Source organism: Lepisosteus oculatus, chromosome 25 (genome assembly GCF_040954835.1).
Source record: "Lepisosteus oculatus isolate fLepOcu1 chromosome 25, fLepOcu1.hap2, whole genome shotgun sequence".
Lineage (NCBI taxonomy): Eukaryota > Metazoa > Chordata > Actinopteri > Semionotiformes > Lepisosteidae > Lepisosteus > Lepisosteus oculatus.
This window is the reverse complement of record NC_090720.1, coordinates 6,449,801-6,472,588: the sequence shown is the minus strand read 5'-3', so window position 1 is coordinate 6,472,588 and position 22,788 is coordinate 6,449,801. Positions and strand designations below refer to the sequence as shown.

The following is a 22,788-nucleotide window of genomic DNA, read 5'->3' as shown; positions in this document are numbered from 1 at the left end:
GTTCACAGACAGATGAAAAAGGGTAGATGGCTCTAGTCCAAGCAGGTCAGCAGTGCAATGGACAGAAAGCACATTTTGCTTTCTCATTTTCCATTCACAGACCCTCTTGTTTTGGTTAAACGTTTCCCTAACCCTCTCCATAAAACACACTGCCGAAGACAAAACAGCATTTGTGCTAGTGCCAAAGGCTGCTCTTCTACTGCTGATGTATTAATTACAGATTTTCTTATGGGACTGGAGGAGTGCATCCTTAGGGCACTGAATAATTCCTCTGTCTGCCACTTCCTAACATTTTATTTCATGCCATTTACATCAGATCATGCTGAGAGTCTGCAAAACACAATATTAGGTCCATCCCAAAACATACACTACATATCAATTAACCATCTCTTCCCTTCAGCTGGCACCATGTATTATAACCAGGACAACAGTGGTGGTTCCAAGTGATCTGCAACTTGACTATTCAGGTGCAGCAGTGAAAATATCCCTCTTCAGGATGTATGAGTCGGAAGGGAATCACTGACGTCATCCTGGGTGCTTGACTTGTGTGACAAAGATGTCTGAGCTTCTCTATCATATTCATAGGAATGCACAGTAGTAGTAGCACACAGTCATGATCTTTCATCCCCTTCGGTAAGCTACTAAAATCAAAGAATGAAATGCACATTAAACGAATTAATCCCAAGGCCTTATGATTACTCAACATGTATTGAAATATAAAATATACATAATGCTGCACAGGGTTTAACCCACTGTGAGGCTTTTTTTCTTTTATAGTAAAACTTAAACCAACCTTCTCTAAGGCCACTAATGGAGAATGTTAGGTTCTGTTTTCATTGATTCTGGTTATTCTTAGATAATTACATTAGTAAACTTGTTACTGAATACTATCCATGGGTATAATATTGGTTGTAAGAGTACACAGTCCTACAGTTTCATTCGAGAACAGTTACACTTCAGATTACAGTACTGTTAGAAACAAGCCAGAATTAAAGTGGTTTGATAAGCAGAATAATTTCATTTCAACCCACTGAGCATTAAATAAATGCCCCCTACTGAAAAAAGAAAAAGAACAGAAAGCTCTGTATCAATATGTAATGTTCTTGCAAGGCTTTTTAACGGCTTTGAGACAAAAGGCCGACTTAAACAAATACAATTTACTGGTTTCTGTGTGGGCGCTAGGGAGAGATTCTCATGTTTGTGAATATCTGTGCTTCTCTGAACTGTTTCCTTCTGAGTGGTTTCTATTTGTATTGCTATATGCATTTTTACCAAAGCCTGAGTGCTTTAGAATTTCTTAATTAGAATTGAGTGCTTTCTTGGAACTAGGTGCTCACTTATGATGTAGAAAGTCTTTTCAAAATGGCAATTTATTTTTTTTACTGATTTTCTGCCTTTTTATTCAGCTCTGATGGTTTCACGCCATCCAGGAAATTAGAGAGCACTGCACAGTACATCCAAAGATGTAGCTCACTCACTACAGCACTAGTGTCTTCTAAATCTGATTTCTGAACACATCTATCAGCAATTTCTGAAGAATATTATATAAACAGTACTCAAATTGTCCCAGTAATCTTAGGAAAACATTTTGAATCTTCATTATTACATTTATGCTACTGCGTCTGCTGGAGCATTCTGGGTATCTTGCTCAAGGACAAAACACTTTGTTGTTTGTGATTGTGGGATTTGAACCCACAATCTCGTGGTCAGGCGCCCAGACTCCTAAACTATATTCCACACTACACAGCATTAGCTATACTCAAACTGTTCTAGTAAATGGAAATTCAGCTTACAACCTCTGCAGAGAAAACAACACAAAAACAACAAATATAGGAATAAGATGTTGAATTAAACATACAAGATGTTTATGAAAAGGGCCATAATAAAAAAAAATCAACCCTTTTTTACCAAACAATATGAATGATTTGTAAATGTCTTGTACAGGTAGCTCCCTGTCACACTGGGCATAATCAATCAAGGGAGATCAGGCTCTATGAGGAATGCTGTGCTACAGAGACAGTGCCCCTTGAAGTCCATGGCTAACAGGCTGTGATAGTTTTCACACAGCCCCTGCACAGCTCAGCTCCGTGCAGCTGCTTACCCCTGGCCTGGGCTGGCTCTTAGCCAGGTCTGGCGTATGACTGGAGCTACGGTCTATCAGAAACCCTCTTGGTGACGGCCCCAGTCATGTTGCAGGTCTTGCGGTTATGCTTCGACACAGACACGTGACTGAAAGGTGCCCTAACAGATCACATGGGAAAAACTCCAGACTTTTGTAACATTTAATTGAGGTTTTAGGGGTAACAAAAAAGTTTTCAAAATCCATTTGTTCTTTAAATCCTCCTAGCAAAACATACAGCGTTTTAAGATTTTGTCGATCTGCATTACCACAGTATGCATGCTGATCTTTTGTCTTAAATGTGAGTTGAAATTTAATTCTTATTCTGTTTTTTGAGTCAAACAAAAATTTGATGTTACTGGATTATTAATCCAGTCTTTCATTCCACAATGTGATCAGCAGAGTGATTGTATTCTAGGAACGGTGCTATCGCAACCACTAGAACTTCCTGTAGCAACTGCTGCTGAATCAAAAAGTTTAGAAACACCTCACTATTCCTGGCAGCTCAATATTAAAACACTAGGTAAGACAGTTACAAAACGTGGTACAATGTCTATAACTGTTCAACTTACTCTTCATCTTCAGGCTTTGAATTAAAAGAAAGAGATTTGTGCCTAATTTCATTTTATAAATATTCAGTTTAGCTTTGACCAAAACATTAATCCATGATGTTTTGTGAAACAACAAAGCTTCTGAGATTATTTTTTGGAAAGAGTTGCTCAGTACTGCCACACTAACCACCACTTTGAATTTGGTAAAGGTGAAGCAGTCTCTAACGTTCCATTTTATTACTGGTTTTTACATCTTGCCAGGAAAAAGTGAAAGATTCACAAATTATCGATGAAGTCTCTTTTAAATGAGAAGCAGGCTGGATAAAGAAGGCCTTGTGATTGACAGTGAGACAAGCCATGATTGCTGATGAGGGGCACCTCTGATCAAAGGGCAAGTTTATTAACCAGCCTAGACTACCTTTAGGGCATTTGCTTTAGAATTTAAACACAGAAAGTCTCCTAGACAGATCAGTGTTATCCTCTTGTTCTAGTTAACAGAGCCCTCCATACATCCAAACAAAGAACAAGATAGGACACTGGATGACTACAGTATGTCACCTTCAGCAGTGTATACACGCCTAAGCTTCCATTCAGAATTCATTTGAAAAAAAAAAGTCACATTAATAATACCTATAGTAGTCAACAGTAGCGTGCAAACCTATAAGGGCACCAAAAAGCTGGCAATTTCTGGGTTATTGTACAGAAAAAGGTTACACTGTAAGATGTGTGAAATTTTTATTTTTGTAAATGTCACTTATGAAACTAATTTAAAATCACAGGTTTGTTTGTTGCGGCTTGTATCCTGTAAATGTGTTTGAAGTTAATATCAGCCTGGAATATGAATTTAAAATCTGTAAAATCAGTTTCTTAATAGGTGAAAGACTACAACGGAGTAAAATATATCATATCACTATTTATTTTTCTTTTAATACTCTGATCATTGCAATTTATCATTACTTTTTTTTCAGAAAGTACAGAAGTGTTTTAGACATGTTGGTAATATTGTAATTAAATATTTTGATTTCAAGAAATCAAAATTATAGAGTCATGGGAGTTTTGTAACACATTGGCACAATAAAGTTATAACACAGAACACATGTTCCAAATAGTGTGAAAATTTACTTATTGTATTACTCAGAAAACAAACATAGAAAACACATACACATACACAGAAAACAGCCTAAAAAGTCTATCTTTTGTGCTACAGGCATAAATCGTGTAAGAAAATATCTCCCATGTAATTAATTAATGGTGAGATAAATCTCTTCAAATTCATTTTCATGGGACCTTTCTACTCTGAATCACATTAATATGATACAAGAGGGCATCAGAAATAAATCAAACTAAATAATTCCTTAACCAAGTTACACATCATGGATCAGATCAGAATTACTATCAGTTAAAAGGAAGACAAAGGAACTTTGCAAGGAATATTGTTAAAAACAACAATCTTCTTCCTTTTTTACCTGTGTCCTGCAATGTCTCTTAGCAAATACAGGTGACAAAAATTACAAAACCTAAGAAAAAGCTTGAATTGATAACATTTACTGTTCATCTCCATGGTTAAATACATTTTACTTAGATTTTCCAAGGTTAATATTAGATCACCAGAAATGAATTTAAGGAAATTTTACTTTCCTTAAAATATGAGGAAGAAAACATTTTTCAAGTGAAAAACTCTCTGTGAGTTCTATAAACATAAATATGTATACAGTATACATATTAAGGAGAGAAGAGACTGGAAAATGCCTACACTTCATAATATTTAAATATTTACTAAAAAAATATTTACTATCAGCATGTGGTCAGAATTTCTGTTATTTGCTATTACCTTATATTTAAAATCCTAGTGTGTGTTTTTTTTAAATTTAAATCACGAAAATGGACTACATTTGGAGAATAATCTGTTTAAAATATTTGTGAATATTTTAAACCACTAGCATTGAAGTGGTCCATATTATTTTTTTAATGCTGTGAATTTTTGTACACATATTTTTATTATAGAGTAATAAAATATGATAAACAGATAATTGAAGGTGCTACAGCTAACAGCAAGACATTATAGCAATGTGAAAATAGTCATTATTTTAACACATGCTAAAACACATTTACAATATTAATTATTTACAAACTGTTCCAAGGTAATGAAATCATGTTCATTTTGTCGCTTTTTAATTAACTAGGTATAAAATAAAACGGTATAATTTGCATATTTATAATCATTAACTTTTAATACTAAAGCGTCTGATTCAATTCAATGTTTTCAATGTCCCAAAGGCAACTTACTTTAATACGATTAGCAATATCATGCAAAATATAGTTAAGTCCAATTGCTGATTACCACAGGTGGTTGCACATGTATTGAATAGAATTTTATAACTATTTAAAATGTGAAAAACAAGATGATCTTATTCTTAATAATAATTAACTCAGCAACCCACATTTATAATTTAAATTGGAAGCACATTAATTCAATGTAGTAGAAAATTAACAAAACAACAAAACCTCATCTGATATATGAGGAAACCCCAGGAAAACTGTCATATTTGCACAGTGTTCTGTGTAAGAAACAGATGCCAGGTTAAACAACTAAGAAGAAACAAAATACTGGAATTAAGGGACTCGAAAATCTTGAATTCACACAGTTCCAAGAAACATTTGGAAAACAAAACTATTATTCACTTTCAGGGGAAAAAAAAACAAAAACCTTGATTGGTTTTAAATGTTCAGTGAAAATAGGGAAGCCGCAAATATTAGAGCAATTTTTCACTTTTATGTGAAATCCTTGTTTGCTTTGTATTGCAGGACCCGGACTAAGTTATCTGCATGTTTTGTACATTTGCTAAAGTCACTGGTTGGCTCCAGGAGCTTCTGTGTGTTTGAAAGGTGGTTAATGGGAGCTGAAGGTTGCTGTTTGGTGCCAGTGGGGTTAACACATCTGCATTTCCCATCCTGCACACAATGTGTCCCAGAACCCTCATAACAAGGCACTCTTCAGACCCTGGTAGCATGTGATAGACTGGCTGTCATTTGCTTTTAATCAGTTAGAACAGCTTCTCTTTAAACATTCTATAAAGAAAGAACTCTGTTAAACGAAGAAGAAAGTAACTGCCCCCATTTTATATGCTGCCTGATTTGTTTCACTAAATCGATCTGCGAGATCAGTCCATGAAAAGCTAATCATTTGAGCCCCCATATGTTGCTCACAAAACCCTTTCACTACTGCATCTCCGTGTTTTCATTTTCTAACCTTATGGATAGCTCAGATATAATTTCACACAGTTGTTAAAGAGTTGTGCGTTCACATTGCGATCATCACTTGTTCATACATTTCCAAACTGAAGTGCATAAGGTAACACAGAGCACGTTTTCTTGACTGTTCATGTAAAATGTTAAGACATAACTGTGCTAACGTGTTGGAAAACTGTTGGTGCCACTCATAGGATGGCTTACAATGATAACAATGAGACTATCAGACAATTTGAACAGAATATTAATGAAAAATAATACAAGTTCAAGTACAACCAAGAAGCATATCTACTACAGAAAGGCATCTGCATCTGTTGGGGTACAACCTTTTAAGAGATGATTAATCGTTGCTGCATAACCATTTACAATTGAACAGATTTACTGTGTTACATCTATATTACATCAGATGATGACGTGGAAGATTGTGGGAGTGTAGAGACATCTTTCTGATGCCATGCATGTGCCTGACTCGCATGGAATTCACTGAGAAACCTGTTGGAATTCTTGGGCCACTGAGCAACTAGAGGCAAAACAAGCAAGATGGGCAGGATAACCTCCTATTGTTTGTAAATCTTCCTTTTTCTAATACCGGATGACTTAGCATAACCTATAGGACACGACAGCCTAATTCATTGAACTTGCCTGGCTACAGCTCTGGGACATGTAGACCCTAAAGCAAATGTGTCACTCAATGCATTCGTACATTATGGAAAATAAAAGCAGTAATTCACTGAAGGAATAATCACTAAGCTTTGTGGATATCCAACCACCATTTTTCTTACTCCCTATCCAATACAGGATTGTGGGGGAAACTGAACCTATCCAGGCAAGCAATGGGCACAAGACAGGATACATCCTGGATGGGACACCAGTTCATCGCAGACACAAACAGAGACACGCACACACTCACAGCTGGTCCAATTTTCCCAGATGAAAAATGAACCTACCAGCATGTCTTTGGACTGTGGAGGAAACCCACATGAACATGGGGAAAACATACAAACCCTATGCAGATAGCGCCGCAGGTCTGGAATCGAACCCAACCCCCAGCACCCAACAATGCTGACATTTGTTTTACATTGGTTTTATAAGAATTGTGTTGCCTACCACGGTACAGTATTTAACAGTATAATAATATCTGTGAAGAGACATCATTCAGACATGATTCAAATTGTAATCTAGAGCATTAAAAACTCTGAATTTATTAACACTCAGTCCTGGTCCTGGTAATCGTTGTGTCCACTGGCTTTTGCTCCAGCCAAGTTCACAATAACTGAATTTCACTAGGAATGACAATACCCAAGATTAAAGCGTCATGAAAGGATTATGGAGAGGAATTGTGGGACGACAAGAAGGACAAGACCTGGACCCCCATGCAGGTTGACCAAGGGGCAGCTGCAGTGGTGGAGATGGGGTGGAGGTGGGATGCAAGAGACATGCAAGAGAAAGAGATGGGGATCTCATAGGTATTTACAGCGTTTGGGAGAGGAATGGATGTCAGGGGTGATTGCCAATTACTGACAGCTGAGCTTGGTTGTTGTCATCCCTCCCGAACTTTCATTATAAACTCCATTACTTGGTCAATTCAATAATGTAACTAATAGTTTTCTGAATTAATGATTGCCATTATATTCAGGTGTTGCAGATTTTGAGCTGGTTGATTTTAAGATACTTAAAACTACTGAATGAGTGCTTTACAGATTCAATGGCATAAAACGACAAAAAGGTTGCAATCAAGCAAATGACTAATTTAATAAAGGAACCTGTTAATAATAAAAATCGCATCTGGATCAATACCAAGCAGACACTGGAATCACCAAGACCGTGATTGGGAAACATTTCAAAGCTCACTTTGGCAATAATGAAATGTGAAAACCAATCAGTTTGAGACAGAAACATAATTACAACAGATAAATTCCCAAAAATACTATTTTTAGAAAAGCAGTTTAAGCACCCAAATTCAATAACATTGAGACACTGCAGCTTTGAGAACTCCAAACCTCACCTGACTTAGATGAGCTACTTATCAAACCCAGGAAAGAGACCCAGTTTTTGGAACTGGTTGAGCTCTATGGTTTTGGTCTTCATTTTGCAGACTACAAATCATGTACTTCAGATTTTATTTATAATTTGTCCAACCTCTACCAACGAGTCTGCCAAACATTTTTTTTTTACCTACTTTGCGCTGTTAAAATGGTGTGGAGGTTTCGGTAAAAGTGAAACGCAAATGTTAGCAGAACAGATAATCAAATTGAAAAGGAAAAGAGACATTCCCATAGCATTTTGAGGAGGCTTTGTTCATCATACTAGGGCTGGAGTCATGGGAGAGACTTTATATGGCTGAAACCACTCCATATCAGCATGTTCGCTTTCAATAATCTGCATTATTAAATGCGTATTTGATACAGAAATGGTGAATAAAACGTACAAGTCGCCAACAACGTGTGAAATTCCTCCTCTTCATAATTTTACCCCCGTGCCACCAATACCATGTCCTTTAACTTGCAGCTCATTTGGATTTTCCAGTATCTCTCTCCCACTGTTCCGTCCAATTAACTTCAACAAGTTGTCCAGACTGCCAGCTGATTCTCCTCTCGGCGACACACTGGTCCCTGCACACAAGCTACCCAGAAAGGTGAACTGTGATGTCACTGCTGTCTTTAACAACAGACAGCAAAGTGAAAAATCCGTTAATACTTGGAGAGGCTCAAGAGGGGAGCTGCTTAAGCATGTGGGCTGCAGAATTATAGGAGAGGTCGATTCCATGCTGAAAAGCAGAAAGATGAAACATAGTCTTCTGGCTGTTAAGCTTCTTTGGGTACTACTTCATGATTGATATTTGTAGTGCTTTTTTCCTTCTTCCTACTCTTCAGAGTGGAATTAACCTCTACATTTCATTGTAATATTTATCAGTAGCTGTATTGCTGGCATTAATAAGCGAGGTTATATCCCAGGAGTCAGATTTATTTATTTTGTCAAGACATTTTTAAGTGTTGTAACTGCACTTTTACCTATCCAGCCGAAAAACACCTTTGATTGTAAATGTGGTACAAGACACCGATTCTTCACTGGAAGTGTTTTCTATAGCCTCTTTGGAGCTACAGCCAAGATGTAAAAAGATGGAAAAATATGCACACTTCTTTGATTCATTACGAGTCCAAAACTACTGCCTTTAAAACTGTAGAATATGATGTCCAATGCAAATATTATCATTCACATAAAAACCTAGAAAGCCTTTAGACTGTAGGCTAGACAATCCTGAAGAAAAATCATGTAACAGTGTCTTTTCCTCTTAGTCCCAAGGGATCCTGTGCCCTGCTGGTTCTCACTCCAAACAGACCCTTAATGACCATTTCTAACAGGTGCCTGTAACTGATCAGCTTGCTTGTTTACATTTTTTACTGCACTCAGCTCTTGGTTTCAAAACTACTCTTAGTAGGTTTCATAAATACTCTTCTTAAAGTGCATTATTTTCTACAACTTCAGCGGATAGAATTCTACACAGTCTCTTCCCAACTGGCTAAATAAGTATTTGCTACATTATATCCGACTAAAAAGCTCTTAATAGGTGAAATGTTGATGATTAACATGCATGTTTTTCCTTCAGTGTACCTCAGGACTATCAACCTCAATTCCTGGGGGTCTAGTGTCTTCTGGGTTGGTCCAAACTGAGTAGTCAATTAAACAATTAAGTTAATTATTTTCTTAGATATGTATAGAACTTTTATTAATGCATTGTACCGTTGTTTACTCAATATTTACCTATGAATCACGTTGGAGTCTGGTTAGAAGTACTATACTTATGCAGTAATTTAAATGTTTAAAACAACTATATAACTGAGTGCTTGAGTGGAGTAAAAAGTAGAAGATCTAAGTTTTACACCCCTGGCTGTAGTGGAATCAGTCACATTTCAGTTCACACAACTTAATGAAGGCAGTTCTGAAACTCTGAAACTGATTTGTACAGTTGCGATACCACTTAAAAAAAAAACATTAAGCAAATCTGAAAATAGGCCTCAAATAAAGAGGTAGCCTGTGATTAATAACTTGGCTGGAGTCTACCAGGACCAGGATAAAGATCTCACGTATTAGTACTTGAAAAAACCAGGCTGGATTTCAGTAGCCTTCCCATAACATGTTTGCCAAGCCAGTAAGTGATAATCCTCCAAAATTGCCACAAATCCCACAACGTTACCCTGAATACGTTTACTAATTCATAACCAAACATGTACTACTTGATACCTTGAGCCTAGAAAATACAAAATATTAATATATAAACTGAAATTACAGTAATTAGCAGACATAGCAGCTCCTAATTATTGCAAGAGTGTCTAGGGTAGTAACGTCACCACCAGAGAGTATCATGTGCACACTATAAGACATTTGAATACAAGTTAAAGTATACCAAGACATTTATTTAAAGTGCATTTCTAGAATCATCTGACAAAAATAACACTATGGATATTCAATTTTTTTACTTTTTTTTTTCAGAACAACACAGACTAACATACCCAATTACTTATGGTGGGATATTTTTTACTCTTTTCTGGCATTTTATCATGCCTTGCGAGCATTTCTAACTTGTTTTTCACACAGAATTATCACTAGAACAGTTTGTCTTGATAACCAAAAGAGCATGAGACCTCCATAAGGGGACGAGCCACCTCCCGAGCTCAATGTCGACATTTTGGTGATCACGCAACGCAGATTTGCCATGCAAGATTCATTTTTTGTGCTAAATAATTATCTTAAGCGTCTATTCATTTGGCTATTTTTTTAAGAACCACTGGTCAGTGTAATAATGACGTTGTTTCGTTGAATAACGTTCCCAGTCTTTACTGGGTACAATGTTTATATTGTAAAAAGAAATGAAGACAATCTTCGATGTATCATCTCCAAATACAAGACTACTGAAAGACTACCCAACAATTGGCTACATGTCTTCCAAGGCCATTGAATTTAGTAAGCAAATAAGCACTTTTGAAACTTTGAATTATATTCATTATTCCTTTCATTGTTTTTGTTTATTTGTGAAGAATGAAATGTGGTTTCACCAAATACTTCTAAGTCATAAGGTCTAAGCCATGGATAATCATCAATTACATCAAATGAGTATGAGAGTTTTTACTGATTTTCTGCCCAAATCAGGTCAACGCCCCCAAAAAAATCAGTTCAATTGCAACGAAAATGTTTTACTAAATACATTTAATACTAGAATAATATAATTCTTTCATCAGTTTCCGCATATTTGCAAAGTTGTTGAAACATATTTCATGTAATTCTTAACAAGAATATAGAGAAAGAAATTGAATTTTGTCTATCTGGATTCTTAATATACAGATTATTTATTTTACGAAAGAATTTTAATTTGACCAACAAAGATAGATATACCCATTTGAGCCAAAAAACAAGAACTGAAAGAACCCAAAGTATTAAACAAATACAAAAACACTCACAGACCACATACCCATTCCTCCATCCTGGTTGTGGAAGAGTGTACCACATACTCATTAAGTGGTTTATTTGATTAATGTTAACACTTAGTCTATTTTTCTGCAGAATATCTTTGCAGTAATTAAGTTTTGTTCTTTGCAGTTATATTATCAGACATAATTGTCTACTGTACTTTTAAAGTTTAACTATTTTTGTTCAGTCTTGCTTTTTTCAGTCACTACTGATGACCAGGGCTTTCAGAACTCTATACAAGGGCACACACTCATTAGTGTGTCATTAGTGCAACAGAAAGTTTACAAGTAACATACAGTATAGGCACTAAATTGCATGCATTGTTTCATTCATAATTCCTCTTTGATCAGTACATTTAATTAATTTAATTTCAAGCATCATTTTGAATATACATAAATATATAGCATTATAATATTTCATTATCATAGGGACTTTGAAGAAACTTTATAGCAAAGCCCTGCTCACATGGAGTGGAAGTTTCTACATTTGATTCCAGCCTGATCCATACAATACAGCCTGAAGTGCATTTGAATACCAATTGAAATTTCTTTTGCTGTACAGAGTCGCCTAGATAATGTTCACTTCAGCACTACTGTGAAAACCAGGTAGGAGATGCTCATCGGGGGTAAAAATTAGGAGAAATATCTCCTTTCTACTGTATGTACAACAGCATACAAAACTCCTGACCTTACGAGAAAACTAATTTCAATTAATTGTAAAATTATATAGTTGTGGCCATAGTAGTTGATAACTGTGGAACACAATGCAAGCAATGTACTTTTTATCAAATAATCTTAAATTGACCACTGAAATAACTATTATTTATTATTTCTTCACACCTGAAGAAGGCTCCACGGCCGAAACGTTGTGTTCACTTTCTTCTTTTTTTCAGCATGGAATAAACCTATTACTTGTTCCTTTGCAGGCTACGCATGCTGACCCAGCTACCCACCTTAACTATTATTATAGTACTAGTAACAACATCTTTAAAAAAAAGACTTAACCCAAGACACCTCATAAGACTTAAGAATCAGAACACTGTATTTGTTATTTGTATGGCATGTTGCTTGAAAGTGCTATTAAATTTAAGGTTCTTGTATCTGAAAAAATAATACTATTTATTGAAAAAAATACAAAATCCCAAACAAAAGACCTATTCTGGGGATGAAAACACAAAGATATACAAAAATGTGAAGCTGTAATTAGATCATTATACTAACTGAAAAATACTTACTAATTGCATTACATTATCACACCCAATTGAAAACAATATTCCTTCCAAAGCACCCACAGATAGCTTAAATCATAATTACAAAAACAATCAGCAAATCAGTTGCCATGTTGTAATTCACTTTTATCATGTTAATTAAGCTAATGCTTAAAAGGCATGGCATTAAACTGGAAACGTCTAAATTGAGCCTGAAATGTGTTTTTCCCCCTGATCAGCCTATGAAAGAAATCTCTCTTTTCTTAAAATACAATATCATGTTCATGTACAGTATGTATATGCTTAAGTATAAAGCACAGGGCTGTGTTAACGCTCTGATTTTAATTTATGTGGGAATTGTGCATATGGATTACCCAAATACGGTAATAACAAATGTGAGAAGTTAGAGTAAATGTGTCAAGATTGGATGACATTGCTGAATCTTTAAAAAGCATTGCACTTATAGTCCCCTGAAAATGTTAACCTGCTAACACCAAAGTGATCTGAAGCCCAGCTTAAGTATTGTACAGAGAGGTGAAACACTGTACAGAGTCGTAAGGTAACTGGTTGTATGACATAACCCTACAGTATACAGCCTTGAAATCTCTATAGCACACCACTGAGCCAGTGTAGTTCTTGAATGCTTTTGTATATTATAATATAATCTTAACCTTAAAGATAAAGTAAAGGACATCTATCAAAGCCAGGCTTTGGAATTATGTAGCTAATCCTCTTATTTTTCCTCGCAGAATACAATGCAAAACAGATTCCAATTCTTATTCAGCGGGGACAGTAAAATGACACAATAAAACGTCAAAAATGAGAGGCAACCCACTAACAAATAAAACCTTTACAAAGCAGATTTAAAAATCATCTGCGATCCAGCATCTTACTGTGCAGCCATTTTTTTTGTGCAAAATCAGGTATTTGTTTTCTTTGATCTACTGATTGTCAAGCTAAGAAACATAAAGGAATGGTATTTTTATTCTCGTGATCTTTTTTATACAAAGGTCCGACCGCTTCCAATATTTAATTTGTCACAGCATTCAAATATTATAGGTGTCAATTCAGGACATCTGAATTTATAATGATAGATGACAAAATTAGCAGGCTGCGCCTTTCCTCATCATGAGGCGCCTACCATCTAAATCATCACCGTCTGTGCCCGCTCACACAGTCCCTGACGAAAACACTGGACAATGATATTCAATAAGGCCAAGCTTGTGTACGATGTTAATCGATTACGATGTTACATTTGTTTGCCCAGACCTCAAACAAAAAGATCATTTATCCCCACTGCTAGGTGTTAAGTGGATCTCCCTTCACAGTCATTCACATGTCTGTCATACAAAAAGATGCCAGTCCTATTTAAAGCAAGTGTGAAATCATAATGTTCCTTCACAGAAAGCCTGGTCTGTAATCGAGGGAAATATTAGTGTGATGTGTTCGTCTCCTGCAACACGCAAACACTGTGACCTTTGATTCACGGTTCACTTGCGAAAATCAATCTTTCCCCCCTATCATTTACAAAGGTTTGCCTGGTTTTTACAGGTTTATATAATCTTTTTTCCTACATCCATGAGTTTATCTATTATTTTCTATTACTTTTTGTTATTCCGTTGGAGGACAGAAGTCCAGGAGTACTGATTCTAGCTGGAGTTTCTTCTTCCAACTTCTTCCGAGTCCCTAACATTAATGAAATTGACTTCATCAGGAATACCAGCTCTGTTTAGTGTACAATAACATCAACAGTTTTGCATTTGTTAAAAAATATCATGAGCTGATGTATTAGTCACTTTTGAAAGGAAACTAAATGTTTAGTTCTCTATTTTCAAGGTAGCAGAAAAAACACATTCGATGACTGTGAAACACAAATGCACAATATTCTTTATTATACTGTCCATGAAAAATAATTCACATGTTTATTACTACACCAATGCCTCATAGATGCAGAATTTAATAAAAAGTTGTTACCAGCTGTTCCCTAGAAAACACTACAATTGATATTGCACCACTTAAGTACCAGAATTACAGCTTTTTTCAATCAAAGTACTGAAGCAATAAATGCTCAAAATCACTGTACAAATCCTGATCACAGTAGACCGTGAATTATGAAGGACTGTGCAAATAGTGTCATTTACTTAACAAGCATCTTGCATGGGCATCTATAGTCTTTCACATAGCTTATGATAAAAGAACACTTTTGCTAATAAGGTAAGAAACACTGATTTTTGGTGTATTACTGTATGAATTTAGATTTGAGGAGAAATTATTTAGATGTGAAAATGCAAAGAAAAGTTTATATCTTTGCAAATATCTTCTGAAATATAACAAATGTTCACTTTTAAGACAATTAAATCTCTTCTTCTTTATATTTTTGCAATTTTTTTTAGAAATTAATTTAATTGGAAATGACTGATAAGGAACTAGTAAAGGTTTATTCCATGCTGAAAAGAGAAGAAAAGACGTATATTTCGGCTGTGGAGCCTTCTTCGGGTGTGTACTTAATATTTTATATCACTGCAAGGTCACTTGTATGTGTAGTAATAGTGTGGTTTCTAGCTTAAACAAATGTATTATTATACAGGTTATTTATTATAATTCAAAGGCTATTTAAACTATCATTAAAATCCAAGGTTTCTAATATATGCTGTTGTCATGGGGTCATGCTTTTTAGTAAGAAAATTCCCGAAACATTAGCACAATCTGAAAACCATCTAAACACCGCATTTCCACCTAATATTACTGCAACCATAAATCCCATCAAAATAAAGCAAAACATTTTGACTCATATACAGTGAATGTGTGCCTTTATTACTTTATTACTCTGTGCCTTTCCAGTTTTGGTAATTATGAAACGTTGAATTTACTGAGGTAGTTAAGATACTGGTGGTTGGTATACAGCTTTGGGGTTTCGTTGAGGGCTAATGGGAAATATGGGTATTTCATGCCTACATGTGACTTTGCACAATGTGTCTCAGTACGGAGAATTATTCACTCTCTGTCCATCACGTTATTGTCTCAGGAGAGGGCACAGGACAGAAGACAAACCACACTGTTAGGCCACAGTACCCTCATATTTACTGGTGAAAATGGAGAAGCCAAGAAAAAGTTTAAGAAGTAGATCTTATATAAATATTATTTTAAAATATTTACATTATCGCAGATGAAATGGAATCCAGAATTTGAGCATTTTTTTCAACTCAGAGGATACACAACAATCAATCATCTGGGACTTTATTTTAAGTGATGTCATACAAGCCTGATGTTTTTTTAAAAATCACACGAGAATATTTTGATTCATTTTCCACTTCCTTCGGAGGGATTACTGTAGTGGGAAGAAAAGTTTTCACTGGATTTCTGGACAACTTCCCTACAGATTAGACAATATCACAAAAACAAACCAGAACAACTTAAAATAAGAAGTGTTGCCTTATTTTCCCTTTTTAAATATAAAACCTGAAGGACTTGATGCATTTGACATAATTAATGCACTGTTGCCATCTTCAGGACATTAAAATAGTGCAAGCAGTCCCCAGAACGGCAGAGGATAACTCTTACACAGCCACACATTTATAATTCATTCCCCTAAATTCAATAGTTAACAATAGAAGAACATTTCCATTTTCTAATTGTAACAAACTGCAATCAGAAAACAGCACAATACTGCTATAGCAATGACTTTATAAGATTTCTTATCATGTATTAGAATGCAGAGTTGACAATATCATATTTAAGGAAGCAATCTACAGTATGTGATTTGCCTTCCCCTGTTATTTCAGCGCCTTTTAAATACATTTCATGCCAAAGTACTCAACCCTTTCTAATGATGATCTATTTTGTTGAATTACACACTATAAATTATATATACAGTAAATGTTACAATTTTAAACATATAGTTCAAATCAAAATCTGCCCCTCTTCTGTCCTTTCACTACCATTTTTTTCTTTTCTCTTTTCCTTCGCTTATATCTCTTCCACATCCTGTTTTTATATTATTGTTGGATCTACCCAGTTTGTTTAGGTCTGTCATGCTATGCTGATTGGTCCCATCTGTTCATTAATGTAATATTCTTTTTCCTGAAAAACCAATAAATCAATTGAACATAACATTCAAATGTACAAACATTTGTGGATGAAGGTAGTTAAAGGTCAGTAAAAACTGTACAAATGATCAAAACATGTTAAATCAGAATATGCTGATTGCGTATGTATTCACCCCTGAGTCAATACTTGCAAATAGAGCTGCGAGACTTTTTGGATAAGTCAATATTAACTTTTCACACGCCACGATTCAGAAATATTCAAGTCCTGTCCTGTGGGTTGGAGATTGTTGATGGACAGCAATTTTCAAATCTTCAACGGGTTTCCTATCAGATTCAAGTCAGAGCTTTGATGGGCTTCTCAAGGACATTCCTTGTTTACAGTACTCCTAATGCATAAGGACACAACACAAAACCACATGTCCAGCCCATACAAGAAATTAAACTTTCAGTAAAGAAATAAAGAAAAAAAATCATAAAGCCTTTGCTTTAAGGTAACCTCATTTCTAAATGACCTATTTATCATTTTCAGAAAGAATGGTGTACATGTTCCTGCTTTCTTACTCTCTAAATGCTAAATTAATTTACTGTTGACACGTCTTGCTCATAATAATAATGACTTTACGTTTGTGCTGAATAGTTTAATTTAATGTAAACCAGGTTTGACTAAATCAATAGACAAAAGACAATTCATTAGGGCAATGACTAAGGCTTTCGGTCCTATATCTAAAAAAAATCCTAGATCTCATTCAAAAATCCACAAAAGGTTACTATTCAGTAACAACACACTACAGACACAAGAATAAAAAAAGAACTGGAACAGAAAATATAATATGTTCACCCAGAGTATTTAGAGTATTCATATTATTTTATAGGGGGTATTGTAAAACTCTCGTTCCACAATGATCAAACCCTTATGCAACTTTTTATGCAAGTGTGGATTTTTCATTTCTGCACACAAAAAAGAATGAATAACTCTTCGGGTGTTTCCGTCATCTGAAACGTAAAATGCCGAATATAAGGGAAAGGGTTAACTTTACAGTTCCGGGTCATACGTCAACAAATATGGCTGCGCCTTAGTCAATGTGACTCCTCGATAACCAAAAAAAATATTTTCAGATATTCCGTTTATCTCAGGAGTACCGCCTTGTGGTGGTCGTATAATCCCAGCGGGAAATCACCGTAGGCTCGTCAGGTACGTGAATACTGTATTTTTCTAAAATTCTTTCACTTGCAAAACGTTGACTCGTTCTTCAGAAAACACTTTCCAATTAAGACGTTAATTATTGCGAATGGGTATAATCGATTATAAAGAGTGCTCATTTCGTTCTAGGTGTTGCTGACGAAGAATCCAACATGGTTCATCTTAGTAAGTATACGATTACTACTGAATCGAGGCATCAAACGAGTATTACGTTATTGAGTAATAGTGGCTTCTGATGAGTGTACCATCAATATGCTTAATATGCTTAATAAAAATATGTTTTTCCCCCCCGCAATAGCACCTTCGTTGCTGAGACATTACCACGGAGGGCATGTTGTGATCCGTCTGGCGCTGGGTGGCTGCACCAACAGACCTTTCTACCGAATTGTGGCCGCTTACAACAAACGGGCCCGGGACAGCAAGTACATCGAGCAGCTGGGATCGTACGACCCGCTTCCCAACATCTATAACGAGAAACTCGTCAGTTTCAGCTACGAGAGAATCAAGTACTGGATCGGCTGTGGCGCCCATCCCACTAAACCTGTGGCGAAGCTTCTTGGTGCGTTTTCTTCTGCCGGGAGTGGGGTCCTTATCTCGTGTCGGTCTGAATAGTGGCTGAAAGTAAAAAGCAAACCCGGCTGTTGTCTTATGCTGTATGTAACACATTTTTAGGCTCGAGAAAGATTAATTGATATCTAATTAGCGTATTCATTCAACATGTCCATAAACAGGTGTTAAAGAACAGCAGGGTATATTTTCAAAAACAGTGGTGATGAATACCTCTAATGTATCTAGTTTTAAACGAATACTGCTCAAGATAACTTGATGAGTCTGGTGCAGTTTCACCTCCATCTGAAGCCCACAGTGCTGTGTGGAAAACTTTCCTTTCTCAGTTGTTTTTGTTAAAAGAAAAATATTTTTTCTGGCTGTTGTATTTAGTAAATGAGGACCTAATGTGATCTGAGAAATGTAGCTCTAATCTACACCACCTAGGGAAACGTGATAAAACATACATGTACAGCTGTAACTTTGACCTCAGTTCCACTGCAGAAAGGTCATGGAAGCTCACACATGAGATTTAATGTGTCTTTTCTTTTTGGCTGTAGGGCTGTCTGGGTTTTTCCCTCTTCATCCCATGACTGTGACAGAGGCAGAGCGCCGCAGGAAGAGAGCAGCTCACAGAGAGGAACAGACACAGGCTGGTGAGGAGCAGGACGAGGCGAAACTGCAGGAGGTCTAGGGCCTGCCTGAGCTCTGACCAGCAGCCTTAGTGCCATGGTCTCATTTCCTATGGGAGGAAGTCTCCCGCGCTGTCCTGGCAGACTGCTGCTGTCACCGAGACAACCACTGACTGACTGACTGCTCTGATCTGCAAGTTTCCTGGACTCTTCAGGCAAAATCATACTTTGTAAAAAAAAAAAGTGTTGTTTGTATGGCAATAAATGTGCATCTCTAGCCTTTTTCAAAAAGATTTCAAGAATACTGTTTTCAAGATGCTAGTTCATGTGCTTTCCTCTAGAGTAAAGTCAAGTGTCGACTGGTGAGAATCCTGCAGAGTGAAGTTTAAGAAGATAAGAATGAAGGCCATGAGACAGCAATGCTGAGTGCTATACTGCCATGTCAGCTGCTTTTTTCAAACTGAGGACATATTTAACTCGTTACAGTCTACACATGGGTAGCAGAATAGATTCCTACTTCTGTTCAAACAGTAGAGTAGGTTCTCTTTCATTTTTCCTGATTACATAGTACTACTACTACAAAATAATACCTTATCTCTAGTATCATACTAAGACTTTGTAACTCTGCATAAGGTAAAGATCTTCAAAGCGTCTCTGTGTCCATTCAGTTGACCTATATTATTTCCCTAGTTGATGCACTTATCCAGAGTGATGTAGTATATACAGTAGAGTAACTATGCATGGGCTTCTTTCACAGATAGAAAAGAAAGATTTAGTTCTCTTTGAGATTATAATTTAACTGAGAATCCCTTGGCATTTCAACAATACAGGTCAATAGCTGCGTCAGCATGCGTAGGCTGCAAAGGAACAAGTAAAGGTTTGTTACCTGCTGACAGGAAAAGAAAGAAACACAACGTTTTGGCTGTGGAGCCTTCGTCAGGTGTACGCCCAAAGAAGGCTCCACAGCCAAAACGTTGTGTTTCTTTCTTCTTTTTTCAGCATGGAATAAACCTTTACTTGTTCCATTTAAACAATACTACTTAAAGGTTTGTGAATATCCTATTGTTTTGTTCAATGAATAAAATGAAGTTCAGAGTGAAACATCAAAAATGTTTATGAAGGATGGTCCTGAACAAATAACACAAATGAAGACCGTTCTATATCTGCTTCAATTATTATATCAGTCACTAGTTGCTTAAAAACCCAAAAATGTTTGTATGAAATACAACATTTTTTTATGCTGAAATATTTTTTACTTACAAAGGTCTTCAGTAATGTTAACTTTAAAAATACTTTAGATGAGACAAATATGTCTGAGAAAGGTGTGAGTATACACCACTGTATTACTTTTCTGAAACATTCAATTCTCAAAACAGGGTGTAACACTTCTAATGAAACTTGTTTAATGTTTCAAAATGGTGTTACCAGAAGACTCCACAAAGGCAGTTAATTTAATTTCTTAACCATTTAATGAGGTGTAGGCTTTTGTAAAAGAAGGCGGAACCACTTTCATTTTGCTTATTGCATGACAAAAAATCTTCACCCTTGCCGATTATAGGAAAATAGACACTTCTTATCATGTGTTGCTTAATCTCATTTAAAAGCATCTTTACCTATTTTGTGAGTTTAAGATTACAAATGATTACAGTACCACAACAGATAATGTGCTGGGCTCACCTATGTCATAGAAACGTGATTTGCCTGATAAGATTTTACATTTTCTTTGATTTTTTTATTTGTACAAGATTAAATATATGCTTGTAACAATGTCATAAATGCAGACGCATTCTTTTAAATTATTTTGAATACCAGTACTGTTGAATTTCATAAATATTTTATTTACAAAGTACAGAAATATTTACAAAGTAAAAAAAATGTTCTTTACTTTGCCAAACAGTCTAGGAGATCTACAACGGTTGTGAACATTAATGATTTACCTTGTATGGTGGCTGCTTTTCACAGACATAGAACCTTACAGTGAGAGCCAGCTGAACAATTAAGGATAGGCCTAGTCAAGAATTTGCCCCAGAAAACAGATCATGCCGGACTATCGGAACATCCTGGCACCATTCCTGAGAGTGGGATGTTGGCACAGAGCAGGGACAGATGGGCCTGCAGAAAGTTATGTTTCCTTGGGTAATATCTGACTTTGTAATTCTCGTCTGTGGAGGAAGTGAAGTTAATGTTTGTCAGGTTTATTCCTGTGACATTTGGAATGTTTTGGTAAAAACATCAGTTTCCTTGACACTGTCACTGTTGTTTTGCCATGGAGGAACAATGGTGAACCAGCCCTGTAGTGAAAAATCGACCCTTCCCTTGGACCAAGTTGCACCTGTTATAAGGTCATGCATACATCGCCTTTGTGTTGTCTGTATAGTAAAGCTTTTAAGAATAGAACAGGTGGAATAATTGGTATCGATATACTTAAGGTGGATGGCAAGTTGACACAATGGTTGGTATCTCTGCCTCGCAACACTGGGGCCCTGGGTTCATTTCTTGACAGAGGGTGCTACTGTATGTGCGTGGTGTTTGAATGCTCTTTCCATGTTTGTGTGGGTTGTCCCTGGGTGCTCCGATTTCCTCCCACAGTCCAAAGACATAGGTGGTAGATTAATTGGCTTCTGGGAAAATTGGTTCTGGTGTGAGTTTGTGTCTGGCATCCCATCTAGGGTGTACCCTGCCTTGCGCCCAGTGCTTTTAAAGATAGGCTTCATCTCCCTCACAACCTTAAACTTAAAGAAGGACTTAGAAAATGGATGAGTAGACTTTCTCCACCTTTCTTCATTATGTGTGAACATTTTTATTAAACATTAACATTTTGATAATTGTCTTAATCTACATAATTCCACATGTTCTTACAATTAACGCATATTTGTATGCCTTGGAGCATTTCAATTTGTAATGCGATGGATTTGTAATGCATTGTATTTTAAGTTTAGGTGTCAGGGAACACTGAGCACATCAAGAACTGAAGATTAGAAAATTTCAATTAGATGACTTTGGATGGAAGAACAATAATAATAATAATAATTGCTTACACTTATATAGCGCTTTTCTGGACACTCCACTCAAAGCGCTTTACAGGTAATGGGGACTCCCCTCCACCACCACCAATGTGCAGCATCCACCTGGATGATGCGACGGCAGCCATAGTGCGCCAGAACGCTCACCACACATCAGCTATCAGTGGGGAGGAGAGCAGAGTAATGTAGCCAATTCATAGAGGGGGATTATTAGGAGGCCATGATTAGTAAGGGCCAATTGGAAATTTGGCCAGGACACCGGGGTTACACCCCTACTCTTTTCGAGAAGAGCCCTGGGATTTTTAATGACCACAGAGAGTCAGGACCTCGGTTTTACGTCTCATCCGAAGGACGGCGCCTGTTTACAGTATAGTGTCCCCATCACTATACTGGGGCATTAGGACCCACATGGACCACAGGGTGAGCGCCCCCTGCTGGCCCCACTAACACCTCTTCCAGCAGCAACCTTAGTTTTTCCCAGGAGGTCTCCCATCCAGGTACTGACCAGGCTCACACCTGCTTAGCTTCAGTGGGTTGCCAGTTGTGAGTTGCAGGGTGATATGGCTGCTGGCAGCCAAGTCTGTATGCCTTGAAATATACTGATTTCAAGGCATACAGACAACAAGTTAAATCATACATAATGATCTACTATTCCCTTGTAGTTAAATACCTAAATGGTAGGTATAGTAGTGTCTGAGTTGTATATTGAAAGCAGTATAAACACTTACTTCTGTTTTCTTGTACCAGT

General features: G+C 36.5%; 1 protein-coding gene across 1 annotated transcript; it reads left to right on the top strand.

The window, feature by feature from the left end:
- The first annotated feature begins 17,676 nt into the window (after positions 1 to 17,676).
- mrps16 (mitochondrial ribosomal protein S16) lies at positions 17,677 to 19,308 on the top strand. The gene is made up of 4 exons (XM_006642027.3): positions 17,677 to 17,830; positions 17,969 to 18,004; positions 18,138 to 18,398; positions 18,946 to 19,308. Exons 2-4 carry the CDS (start codon positions 17,992 to 17,994, stop codon positions 19,077 to 19,079), a joined length of 408 nt encoding a protein of 135 aa, XP_006642090.2. The 5' UTR covers positions 17,677 to 17,830; positions 17,969 to 17,991; the 3' UTR covers positions 19,080 to 19,308.
- The last annotated feature ends 3,480 nt before the right edge of the window (positions 19,309 to 22,788 follow it).

Bases quoted from the DNA above. Each gene is read 5' to 3' on its own strand.
- mrps16 (XM_006642027.3), top strand. The intron at 18,399-18,945 runs GTGCGTTTTCTT...TTTTGGCTGTAG, and splicing joins ACCTGTGGCGAAGCTTCTTG to GGCTGTCTGGGTTTTTCCCT.